Source organism: Hydra viridissima, unplaced genomic scaffold (genome assembly GCF_058129835.1).
Source record: "Hydra viridissima isolate aposymbiotic clone 2 unplaced genomic scaffold, HvirCarnegie_v1 scaffold_8, whole genome shotgun sequence".
Lineage (NCBI taxonomy): Eukaryota > Metazoa > Cnidaria > Hydrozoa > Anthoathecata > Hydridae > Hydra > Hydra viridissima.
Genome location: NW_028324307.1, coordinates 3,913,408 through 3,926,702, shown reverse-complemented (window position 1 = coordinate 3,926,702; position 13,295 = coordinate 3,913,408). Strand labels below are relative to the sequence as shown.

The 13,295-nt window shown below is 33.0% G+C and overlaps 2 protein-coding genes across 2 annotated transcripts in view; one reads left to right on the top strand and one right to left on the bottom strand.

The window, feature by feature from the left end:
* Window positions 1–13,295, bottom strand: part of LOC149884570 (uncharacterized) — a 317,612-nt gene that overhangs the window by 49,222 nt on the left and 255,095 nt on the right. The window lies entirely within an intron of this gene.
* Window positions 9,155–11,299, top strand: LOC149884615 (uncharacterized). The gene is made up of 2 exons (XM_090094519.1): window positions 9,155–9,716; window positions 9,906–11,299. The coding sequence occupies exons 1-2, from the start codon at window positions 9,155–9,157 to the stop codon at window positions 11,297–11,299; spliced, it is 1,956 nt and encodes a 651-aa protein (XP_089950645.1).

The window sequence follows — 13,295 nt, the reverse complement described above, 5'->3', positions numbered from 1 at the left end:
ACTTTTCTCTTATTAATATTCCATGAAGATAATTTTTAAGTGCTTTAAAAATTGATTTAAAAAAATGTTCTAAAAAGTTCGCGAATCGCTGCCGCACCCTGTATATATATACACAAATACATACAGTACTGTGCAAATGAAAGTAGCACCTAAGAGAATTTTAATATATTCAAGATAAAATGTCAAACAAAATGAAATTAAAACAAAAATATAAGTATTTTTTATTAAGTTGTCGTCCAGAAGGCACAGTATGATTATGTAAAATCTTTTTATATTTTTCACCTGCAAGCTTTTCTGTTATTCTAACAATATTCCCTACCCCTTTTATTGAATCACAACCCCAAACTTGAATATTCCCACCACCATGTTTGGTAGTTGATGTTATACATGGTTTCTTCAATGCCTCTCCCTTTCTTCGCCAAACATACAGACGTCTATTCGTCCCAAATATATGAAACTTAGATTCGTCTGTATACAATACCTTGTCCTGTTGATTTATCTGACACTCTTTGTGCTCTCTGGCAAACTTTAATCTTTATTTTATTACCTTAGTGTAGTAAAAGTTTTTAATGGCTACACAGCTTTTTAATCCAGATTTTAATAAAGATCGTCGCACAGTAGATACAGGTACTTAAGTTCCACTAGTTCTTTTAAGATCTTGAACGAGTTCTGCGCTTACTTTCTTGCAATTTCGTAGCGCTGTTATTTTTAATAACTGTTCATCACGTAGGCTTAATTTCTTGGGACGACCAGACTTCTTTATATCCACTACATCACCATTTTCATTACATTTTAACTATATTTTGAACTGAGGCTCGCCAAATATTCACACGTTTGGCTATTTTAACTTGACTAATAGCCCTCTTCATGTAAAACAATGATGCAATTTCTGTCATTTATTTGATATTTTTGTCATTTTATTTGTATTGGAAAGTAATTTTATCATTAAACAAAACTTTCGATATAAAAAGAAATTTTTTTAGACGAAAAAATCTGTTTTAATTAACACGAGAACTCAACAGTATCTGAAAATTCTTCTCCACATTTAGAGGGAAACATTGGTGCCTCTGTATCTCAAGAGCCTCACGGACCTTCCAATCAAATATTTTTATCTCTACTTTAAGAGTATTAGTTTTCTCCCAGTTCATTTCTTCTGAACATGATTTACTATGTTTGGCTATTGCGGACTGATGATGTTTGTCCTTATTTAAGCTTTTTTGATGTTGCTGTGTTCGAGTTCTAATTTGTAACTTCGTTTTGCCAACGTATTTTTTTAAACAGTTACATTCAATTAAGTTCCATGTGGGCTATTGCGTGGTAATTTGGATTTGTTTTTACACGATAACAGTGATCTTAAATTAGGACTAGATTTCAAAACTACTCTATATCCTATTTTCTAAATATTTTTCTTAATTTTGTATATATATATATATATATATATATATATATATATATATATATATATATATATATATATATATATATATATATATATATATATTTATATATATATATATATATATATATATATACAGGGCTGCCGAGAGGGGGGGAGGGGGCAAAGGGACAGTTTCTCCCGGGCGGCAGATGTCGATGGGGCGCCAGATGCCAAAATAAAATAAAAATAGTTTTTTTAATCTTAAAATGCCATAACTGAAATGTATATATTACTCGCGTTATATCATTATTTTTAATTCCTCGAAAAAATAACAAACTGTGAATACAATTTAGAAATAATTCTATTCAGAATTTAGAAAGTAATAGTAAATATTTTTCAACTCTTAAAGATCAACTTATTTATGGTAATTCATGTTTAAGATTTATATTTAACTATTGAAATATTGATTTATGACATTAGCTTTTTGAGATTGAGTTTATAATTTTTTGATGAGTTTGCGTAGTTGACAATGCTATTACTTTATTGATGTGTACGGTTATTTACAGTAACTGTTAATAATGAATCGTAAAAAACTTTCTGGTGCCCAAAATAGATCATTGGCTTCCAAAAGGGTAAAAGAATGTGAAAAAAATAAACTAATGCTCCGAGAATTACGTTGGTTTGAAGGTGATTTAGTAGAAATATATAGGTCTATATATATATATATATATATATATATATATATATATATATATATATATATATATATATATATATACTTATATATATATATATACTTATATATATATATAAATATATATATATATATATATATGTATATATGTATATATAAATATATATACATATATATAAATATATATACATATATATATATATATATATACATATATACATATATACATATATATATATATATATTTATATATATATATATATAAGTATATATATATATATATATAATCACCTTCAAACCAACGTAATTCTCGGAGCATTTGTTTATTTTTTTCACATTCTTTTACCCTTTTAGAAGCCAATGCCCTATTTTGAAACTAACATATATACATATATATTAAGGTGGGTCGAAATGTAAAAAATATTAAGTTGGAGATCCTGTACATGTCTAAAAAGTTGCTTTTTGATGTACTCGTTTGAAAAAACCTCACTTTTTATTTTATGGACAGTGTCTACAGGTCTCAACTCTGACTAGAAAGACTACATAAATACCCAATGTTAGTGTAATGTATTGCAATGTATTACAAATTAAAAATAATGTAAACTGTAACGAATCAATGTTAAACAGCAACAATACAAAGTTGTTTAACCTAACTGTTAATAAAATCTTTCTTGCTGTCTATTTTTGGTATCTCTAATCTGGATTTCTTACTCTGTAACACCATGCCATGACGGGACTTTCTCCCATAAACTTTACAGCTCGCAGCGCTAACGTCTTTAATTGTTCTCTCTACTGCCTGTGAATAACATGGAACATCGGGCAGTAGTATTGGATGTGTGTAAGTAAGTTGATCATTTGAAAGGTGTGATAGCATCGGAGGAGATGTAACATTACTCTGGTCCCAGTCAATCATGTTAATGAACGATGTCGCAGCCAAATTTAATGTTATATCCTTCTTATCAAAGACGCGAACCGGTATGTTACTATTAGTCTGCTTCTCTCTTGCTCTTATTATTTGTTCTACTGAAAAACGACGGACTTCCATATCACTATCACTAACTGCAGCTAACAGAATGTTTTCAGCATGTGCAAAGTAGCAGTTATTTTCGAGAACAGGACGAACCACAGCCTGATCTAATGCATCAAGTTCCTGAAACAACTGAACTAAGTAAAAGAAGTTGTTAGCACCATTTTGGCAAGAAGAATTTGATTTGATTTTGAACCAAGAGGGTCCGTAAAAGTTCAAAATGAAATGCGTTACTCTTCTGAGAGGTTCAGATGCCACCTCTCTAGACATGTAGAGACGCAAAATCCTGTTGGCTTTCGTCAACCACCGAGCATGACTTATATTTCCAGGTAAACTCTTCTCGAGGAAATCAATGTCTGTAGAAGCCTGATGTCCACGCTGTACTGCTAGACATGCTTTCAAAAAGTACAGTTGGTCTGTGCTAAGATCCTTCTTGACAGCTTCATCACAATCAGTCACCTTACCAGTAATGGGCAAATAAGAATTGTTGCTGAAGACAACATACTGAGGTCTTTTAAAACAGCATTAACAATAAGACATGTATCTCTGTTGCTAATTTTGCATCGATCAACTGCTTTACATAATTCCTTGTACTTGTTTCTGTTCTGCACTGATACTGTCTCTTCCTCTGATGTATAATTACTTTCAGATGTGTTACGCTCATCCTCATCAATATCTTTCTCAGTTTCATATTCAACCTCTTTTGACTGTGCTTCATCACACACTAATTTCATAAACTTGCGTTTTTGTCTCTTTTCCAGTGTTGCTGTCGTTTCTTTGTCTACTCCACCAATTATCATATTTCTAACAGTTTTCTGGTCAACCCAGAAATCCCACCCTATCAATGGAATTTTATTTGGCAGTGGGCACGTGCATAAGTTCCTATCTCTAATGCCCGAATCAAAGCATTTGCAGGTACAAATGTTAAATAACTGCTGAAAAGAATTCAACTTTTCAGTGAACGTGTCTGATGTTCTTTTTGCATCTGAATATTTTTCAAGTGTATGTACTTTATCCATAAGTCTTCTAACCCTAATGATTGTGCTATTCACTTCTATTGTGGGAATACTTGCTTTTGAATAAATACATTTCACTCTGTCTGCTAAAATTGAATATCTTTCTTGCAAGCTAATTTCTAATACTGTTTTCTGATTATAATAGAACGCCTTAATAACGTCTTCATATGATGGGATTTGATTTTCAGGAAGATCAACTAACTGTCCAAACAATGGATGTTTAGTTATTTTATATGGATATTTAATATATTTGTCTAAAATAATAAAAAAAACTACAACAAGTTATGGTTACAATAAATAAAAGCTGTTAAAACAATTTTTCATAAGAATTTAGTCAATAAATATTCCAATATTTATACAGACTATAATATGTTTAGCCCTCTCATAAATAGGCCTACATGTTAAACGAAGTGATCTTTCTACAGTCTAAGCTATAGCCTACTGTAGTATACATCTATATTAGCCTACTTGAATTTTACTATAGATTTATTATTGCAAAGAAGAAAATAAAATTACAAAATAATATATTAGATATTTTGCTTGTTTCTAAAAAATCCAGCACATGGTTTGTTGCTAATGTTGGTGACGTCACATGTAAATAACGTTATAAAATTTATTTTATTTCTTTTTTAGCACTTGTAGTTAGGTGCTAAACCATTTGCCAACGCATTTTAGTCCATGATTTATAGTTGGTACGTATTTAGACTGTACCAAGGAAATGGTTAAAATACATCAAATAAGGTAAGGCTTTAATCAAAAGTTGGGACCCCTAAACGTTTCATAAAAAATCTTTAAATATTATTTTCATACTGTACTGATGCCAAGACAACTTTTTATTTATGTACAGGAAAGGTAAAAAAATTCGACCCACCCTAATATATATATATATATATATATATATATATATATATATATATATATATATATATATATATATATATATATATATATATATATATATATATATATATATATATATATGTATATATGTTATTTTCGAAGCAATTTACGAATATTTTCGAAATTAATCACACAATGCCAATATCCGTTGCAGAGGGTGAAAGATTTTTTAGTAGACTTAAGATTATAAAAAACCATTTCAGAGCCACCATGGGACAAGAGCGACTTTCAAATCTTATGATCTTGTCTATTGAAAATGATCTCGCGAAATCATTGTCATATGATGAAGTAATTTATAATTTTGCCTCGAAAAAAGCTCAAAAATTTTATTTAAGTTAGGAATTGTTTATGCTGCGGTTAGTTAGCAAAAAATGAAATAAAGTTAAAGTAGCTATAAAGGCATAATGTACTTTTTTGCTTCTATGCTAAGTATATATATGAAGCGAAATCTATAAAGGCGCCAAAAAAGGTTTTGTCCCGGGCGGCTTGAAGGCTCTCGGCGGCCCTGTATATACACACACATCAGGCCTCCTATTATGTGTTCTAAAATATTTCAAATTTGAAGATTTTTATTTCATTTTATAATATCATAGCTAATTTTGTGAATGTCCTAAAATCTTTATAGATTTAAAAAAATTAATGGTACTTAAAATAGTAAGTAACTAATAATTTTATTTTTTTGGCGAAAGAAAAGATTTGGTCGGGTTTAGATTCTGTCAAGTCACCCTGCTGCTTGTAGTATGTAACAAAAAAATATCCTATCAAATTATCTTTTGCAATGATAATTAACAAATCTCAGGGTCATATATTCAGTAAAGTTGGTATTCAACTCGACACGCCTGTTTTTGCGCATAAAAAATTGTATGCTGCGCTTAATCGTTTTAATACTTTAACTTAACTAAAAGGATCATTTTTTTGACTTATATTGGGAACATTGAGCATTAAGGGTATTAAAATTTTTTCTAAGCTTCGTATCAAATCTGATAAAACAACATTTATAGAAAAAGTAAAGATACTGATATAAATTTTATCGTCGTTTCAATTTCTTTTTAAAAAAGTGCTTTAGATCACCTTATCAAGATGCTAGGGGACGTCAATAAAGTGCGTACGCAGTAAAATCAAGGTTTTTGGACCCCCCCTCCCCCCTTGTACGCACTTATACGCTTTTAACCAATCCCTTTCCGTCTGCGTACGTACGCGATATTTATTAAAAAAGTAAGACCCCCCCCCCCACTAGGGTGTCCCACTTTTAACCTAACCAAAAAAATTCAAATGCACCCTATCTCAATCATCCTTATTTGGTCTCAGGACACACCAAAAAAATTTTTAGGTCTCCAAGTCAAGGGGTTTCAGTACAAGGTATTTTCATATGAGAGGTTCCCTGGAATTATTCGTACCCCCTCCCTTTCGGTGCCCCTAATTTATGAATTGAATAGTAGAAAATTGTCCATTTTACATTTATATTTGTTCTGAAAAAAAAATCTTTCATTTAAGAATTAATACTTGTACAAACTTGTCATTTACAAGAACTAAAGACAAATAAAGTCAAAAATCAAATTAAAATTACATAAAATCACTCTTTTTGATGTCTTTTTCAGCCTCATTTCGGTTTTTTTGCACAACTTGCATGGTATCCTGTAGAAGACTTTCTTCATGTCTTTCAGTCACGAATTAAGATGTCTTATTTTAGACTTAAAATGAGTTTTTTTTATACAAAAATTGAAATATTATGTCTTGGATGAATAAAGTCAGATTCAAATATGCTGTTTTTACAATATTTTGTCATTGTTTTTGCGGCATTAATGCTCTATTCAAATTATTGCTTTATTTAAAATATTATATAACCCTTTCATTTTATACTTTTCAGATTATAACAAATTTCTTAAAATATATAATGGCCGATGATTATGATGGATTTCCTCGTAAGTCTCCAAGGACTAGAAATGGTCAAAGTACTGTAAGAGAGAAAAATGAGGAGAGCTCCTTGGTAACTACACGTTGTAGAAGTCTTCCTCCAAAGAGATATACCTCTCCTAGGACTAATAGGGATTGTCAACCAGAAACCTCAGGTACATCCTTCAACATAAGTTTAGCTCCACAGAGAACTAATAGGTGTAAAAGAACAATCTACATACTTCAGCATCCATTACATATGCTTGCCCCAAACAGGTAATATTTTAAGAATTAATTAAAATGATGAATTGGAAAAGCTTTTTTTAGGTGAAAAACTTTTGAAGCAAATATGTAAAGACTTTTATATATGTTTAGACTACCCACACTGGGAGAAGTTTGTCGTCGAATATATTGGCTCAGGTCAAGTAAGAATAATCAAAACGCAAAACTATGCACAAAAAACAATGTCAAGATTTATGCTTTGCATTGGAGGGGAGTGTACGAAAAGCAACAGGGGAGAATTTACTGGGATATGCATTCTGAGAGAACTGTTAAGTATTCGGGACAACGGTGGGTTCGATTCAAGATTTCGGGTTACAGAACAAGTAATGAAGAAGAAGCTTGAGAAATCTTATGAACGCTACAAGAAACTGTGTAATCTTAGAACCCTTATGGAAAAAAACAAGATGAAAGAAGAGCAATATAAAACAAAAACAGAGAGTTTATGAGAACTTATAAGAGATGATGAAAATAGAGACAAGCAAGCAAAGATAGAAGATATCGAGTTCCTGAATATAGCATTCAAAGGCGAAATGGTTAGGTTTGACACTGGGGAAGATAAATCTTATCAAGAAAAAATTGTAGACGGGGAAAAACGAATGTTAGATATGATAGAAAGCATGTGTAGAGAAAAACAACATAAAAAAGAAAAACAAGAAATGTCAAAGAAAAAAGCTATAGACGACATAGAAAGGATGAAAGATTTTGATATAGAATTATCTTCAAGTAGTACGAATGCCACTAATACTGACAGTGAATTTGAGCATTACCAAAAAAAAAGATCAGTGAAGATAGAGTTTACATGGAGCTTTCAATGAATGATATTCTTGACAAGTGGGTTCCTTTCTTGACTAGGTATAAGGTATATCTTTAAAAGCACCATATATCTGAAAGGCATATTTCCCATGCAATCGATTATATTCAAGGTTCAACAAAATCTCCATCACGTGCAATATATAAAAATTTTCAAAAAATCTGGCCAGAAATAAGAGAAAGGGCAAATTTGTTGATCAGTTGCTGTTTTTCAATTATGGAAGAGAGGAGTACACAGTTGATATTTTTGGGGATAGTGCCCTTCTAGCTAACCCGAAAAAGCCACCTTTATGGGGTGATAGTGGACACATGTAGGTGTCCAGAAATGGGAGTTTTGAAATCCATCTATTACGTCCGAGAAAAAAAAAATCAATTTTAAGTTGAAAATTTTTTTTACTGTTTCGATTATTTACTAAACAAGCCATAAAATTGAAATGGGTCATTGGAACTTCATGAAGTTTTATGGTGTTGTACCTGTATAGTATGGCTATCAATGTATAAAATTTCATGCATATATCTTGCTTGGTTATAAAGTTATAGGCTAAAACGTTTTGCAAAATCATACATTTTGACAGTGTTAGTACCAAAATTTTTTAGTTTTGGTAAAAAAATTTTGTCTGAATGCCCTGAGTTTTTGTATGTATACTCTATAGGCAATAAGCAACAACTTTTGTTATTAGAGTTTTGAAGTTAAACCATTTGCTAAAAAACTGTGGCCACAAAATCATTTCGAGCCCCAAAATTTCCTTATAAAATTGGCAAATCAATTTTCAATGAAAATGACCAACTGAAGGGTCCATTTTGCATTTTTTGCTACCCACACTTGTCCAAAATTGGAAATAACTACTCCGAAGCTTCCCGAAAAAACCCTTTGGAGCGGAGTATCTACATATGTTCCTGATTAGAAAAATGAAAAAAATGAAATCCTTCATGACCGTCCGAGCGAGAAATTTCAGTTTAAAAAATAAGATTTTTGCCAAAAAAAATTTTAATTTTTTTTTTCAAAATTTGATGAAAAAATCAGTTCTTAAGTATTAGTGGCACATCCCTAATAAAATATTGAACCAAATTTCGGGAAAAGGCATTTTAATGACATATTCATGTTTTCATTCGTGGAATGCACAACTCAAAAATGCCAAACTCAGCAAAAAATCATGAAGACTGTCGGAAGTCAGTTTGTCTCCTGTATGAAAAAATGTTCTAGGGAGCTAACAAGTTTTCTTAAAGACCAAGTCAAGAGTCTGATTTCTCAGGATGTTGACTTTTGTGACACACGAGTCCCACTTGGAATGTGTGATTCTTGCAGACTGCTTCTGAGGAGAAAGAAAAATGGTGAGAATGTCTCTGTCCCTCCCATTTTTGATTTCTCATCTGTCATCCCTAGGCCTGAGACAAGAGGAAAGCAGTGTGATTGCATCATTTGCAAAATTGGACACCTGAAAGCATTGCAAAAGCACCCATTTGAAATGCCACAACAGCCTTTACCATCCCAAGACCAAAGAAGATGTTCTGATTGCCTCTCCTTAATTGGAAGAGGAGTACCTCATCAATGCAATCAGTTCACATTCAGGCATAACATAAAGATGTTGGCATCAAAAGATTCCAAAGTCAGTGAACAGATTGCTTCAGCAGTCATTTCATCTAAAGAGGCTTCTCCTCATGGAACCCTAAGAATAGCACAAAGTGGTGGTGGGCGACCTTTGCCAATTACTCCAGGTAACAGTAACTTGCAAATCTTTTATCTGATAGTAATTAAAACTTTGTCATTGTCTTTGTCTTTTACAAAAGAAAAAACCTTTAACAAATAAAATTTGCAGTTCAAATCTAAACTTTACTTTCCATAAAGAAAACTTGGTTGTTTATGTGAAAAATTTGCTCCTACTCATAGCAATGTTTTTAATACAGGTGCAGCAAGCGCAAAAAGACTCTTTGGTGATGAAGTAGTTCTAAAAGCCCAAGACCTTGCAAACATTCAGACAAACACAGGGCTGTCTAATGCAAGCGTCAAAAAATTGGCCTCAACATTGAACCATGTTGCACAAGCCAGAGTTGTTGAACCTCAATTCCGGGCAAAATTCCATCAAATAGGTACACAACTATCTGAACATTTCACTCACACAAACATAACTGTGACACATGAAAAGTCTCAGACAAAGAAACAAATTGTGGTTCACTGCAAGAATCTCTCTGAACTTCTCAATGATGTCTTGCTCAAAAGACAAGTGTATAAAGAGCACATAGTCAAGCTTGGAATTGACGGTGGTGGTGGTTTCCTCAAGGTTAGCCTTGGGATTCAAGAAGATGAATTGATTTCTCAAGTTCAAGCTCCACCAGACAAGAAGACACTTACATCTTTTGCAGCAAAAGACAGTGGTGTGAAATCTCAACTTCTTGTTGCTGTAGCAGAGGATGTACCAGAAAACTATGAGAGTTTGAGAACAATACTATCTCTCATCTTCTCTGAGCGAGTTGACTTTCTTCTTTCAAGTGACCTGAAGGTGGCAAACCTTGTGTGTGGGCTTCAGTCACATGCCAGCTCACACCCTTGCACATGGTGTGACATTGACCACAATAGGTTATCACAGAATGGTAACTTTCGAACCTTTGGATCCATCAGAAGATCTTATGCCTTATTTAAAGCAGCTGGTTTAGACATGAAAAAGGCTAAACAATTTCAGAATGTGATGCATGAGCCCCTCTTGGATTTTTCTGACAATGCACTTGTTCTTGACATCATACCACCAATGGAGCTACATCTCCTTCTCGGTGTAGTGAACCATCTGTTCAAGGCACTAAAGGACTCCTGGCCTGAGGCTGAAGAATGGCCTAAAGCTCTTCATATCAAAGAACAGCCTTTTCACGGAGGGCAGTTTGCTGGGAATGAATGCCGCAAACTCCTCAAAAATGTTGACCATCTTCAAAGACAAGCAGAGAATTGTTCAGCTTTTCATGTTTTTCCATTCATCGACACTTTGAGAAAGTTTGATGCAGTTGTGAATGCCTGCTTTGGAAATCATCTGGATTCAAACTACTCAAAGAAAATTGACCAATTTCAACTGGCTTTCCTCTCCTTGCCAAAAGTAAGTGTGAGTCCAAAAGTCCACACTGTCTTCTTTCATGTCAAGGATTTCATTGATCGTCACAAAAAGTCTCTTGGACCATTCAGCGAACAGACAACAGAAGCCCTTCATCACAGTTTCCGAACCCACTGGGAGAGATACAAAAGGCCTCTGGGTCATCCAGACTATCCAGAAAAGTTGCTGAGTTGCATAGTAGATTTCAACAGCAAGCGTCTTTAATGCAAAGTTATCAAGAAAACATCGTCTCTTTGTTTCAGTTTATTTATGTTTTAGTTTTTCAAAAAAGCTTGACTAACTAACATTAAAGCTGCCCCCAACTCAATTTTTTAAAGAGTACATTGTTTTCTCACATTGTTTTCTCACATTATTTCTTTGTTATGTGTTCATAGAATAAAAAGAATAAAAGCAATCTACAGTGGACAATTGTTAAATCATTTTAAAAAAAATCAAAATTAAACTTGCTAAACAATCATTTTACTTTTGATTTTGAAGTTTTTTAAACATTTTAGTGACTTACCCATGCATCAGGGATCTGTTATGTAGTGTAGATCAATGTTTAGTGAATAAAAAATGTGTTTTCTTTTGATTGCAAAAAAATATTTTTTGTCGCAATTTCTTACATTTTAAAACTAAAATTTCTCGCTCGGACGGTCATGAAGGATTTCATTTTTTTCATTTTTCTAATCAGGAACATATGTAGATACTTCGCTCCAAAGGGTTTTTTCGGGAAGCTTCGGAGTAATTATTTCCCATTTTGGACAAGTGTGTACCCTGAGCACCAATCAATATAAAAAAATTATAGAGCCTATTGAAAAGTATCAAAAAATTGCAACTTTTATGTCAGTTTTTAGATTTTCATAAAATAGGCCTTTTTCGTGTGCATTTTCTATCTATTAGTATAGGTTCAAAATGGAAAAGCAATAAGTAACCATGGCTTTTTTTGTATGAAAAATTAAAAATGAAAATTAGATTGTAAAATATAATCGAATGCATGTACACATTACACAAATTGGGGTTTTTGCCCAATAAGTTAATTTTAAGGCCTCCTTCATGCACCTTGGGTCTTTAGTAAAGGTTCAAAGCTGAAAAAAACTTTTAGATGCAATAAAACTTGATTTTTAATCAGGTAAGTAACCTGAAATAGTTGAAATGAAGAGTTGAAGAAAACTCAAATAATAGAGGTAAAAGCTTTTAACTCAAAAATTCTATTTTCTTCTTAAATTGATAACTTAATAATTTACTCTCAATCACAATTTAGGATTTTTTTCTTGATTCAAGAAACACCTACTTTCTGATTTAATTAAACAATTTTAAAATAAGCTGCACAATTTTAAAATTATAAAATGTGGCATTTTTGGCAGAGTAAGACTATTAAAGGTGCTTGCTGTTGTAGTCCACAAGGCAGTTTTTAAGTCTTAGACCGAATTCTGGATGAGATGGGAGTCGTTTGTATAGTTGCCAATGATGAGAAAAGTCTTGATGAGCTGCTTCAACTACCTGTTTGCTGTAAATGCCAAGTGGTGACATGTGGCGGTTCACAAAGTCTTTGATGTGGTGAAATACAATACGGATCTTGGGTATGACACAAGCATTCGGGATGGCAAGGTATGAGTCTTGAAATTGTTGGATTTTTTCAAAAAAGTCTTCCTCAAGGTCTGATCCAAAGCAGCTTTTCACTACAGCATCAAACTTCCTGAGCGCTTCAATGAATCCAAAAACTTGGAAAGCCGACTCAGCTTCTGCCAACTGTTGAAGCCTATCCAAATTCCGAAGAAGTTTGCGACAATCATTTCCTTCAAACATGCCTCCATGATAGGGGCTCAGTTTCATGTTAAGAGAAGTTGGCCATTTTTCGGCATTGGGCCATACACTTTTCATCTTCTGAAAAATGTGGTTAATAACTCCAAGCAAAAGATGCAACTCCGGTGGAGGCAAAATGTCCAGAATGAGAGTTTCATCGGCTCCACTGAGGATAGGTGGATGGACAAAATTGCCGGTGTGTTTTGCCTTGGCAAGAATGCTTCCTGCACTCAAGAAGCTTTTATAGCTCTCTCTGAGTGACCCAAGTGTTCTCAAGGCTCCAGCCTTCTCTAGATTTGTGAAATCAATGCTACACCAAGAGCAAGGGTGAGAGCTTGAGTGAGCTTGAAGCCCACAAAGAATGTTGGCCAGTTTCAAGTCACAAGCAACAATGGCCTTCACCTTTGCAGCAATC

What these genes read in the sequence shown, in the direction of transcription:
- LOC149884615 (XM_090094519.1), top strand. Translation starts at nt 9,155, where the DNA reads ATGAAGACTGTCGGAAGTCAGTTTGTCTCCTGTATGAAAAAATGTTCT. An exon ending in ACCTTTGCCAATTACTCCAG is followed by an intron (nt 9,717 to 9,905) that starts GTAACAGTAACT and finishes TTTTTAATACAG; the next exon opens with GTGCAGCAAGCGCAAAAAGA.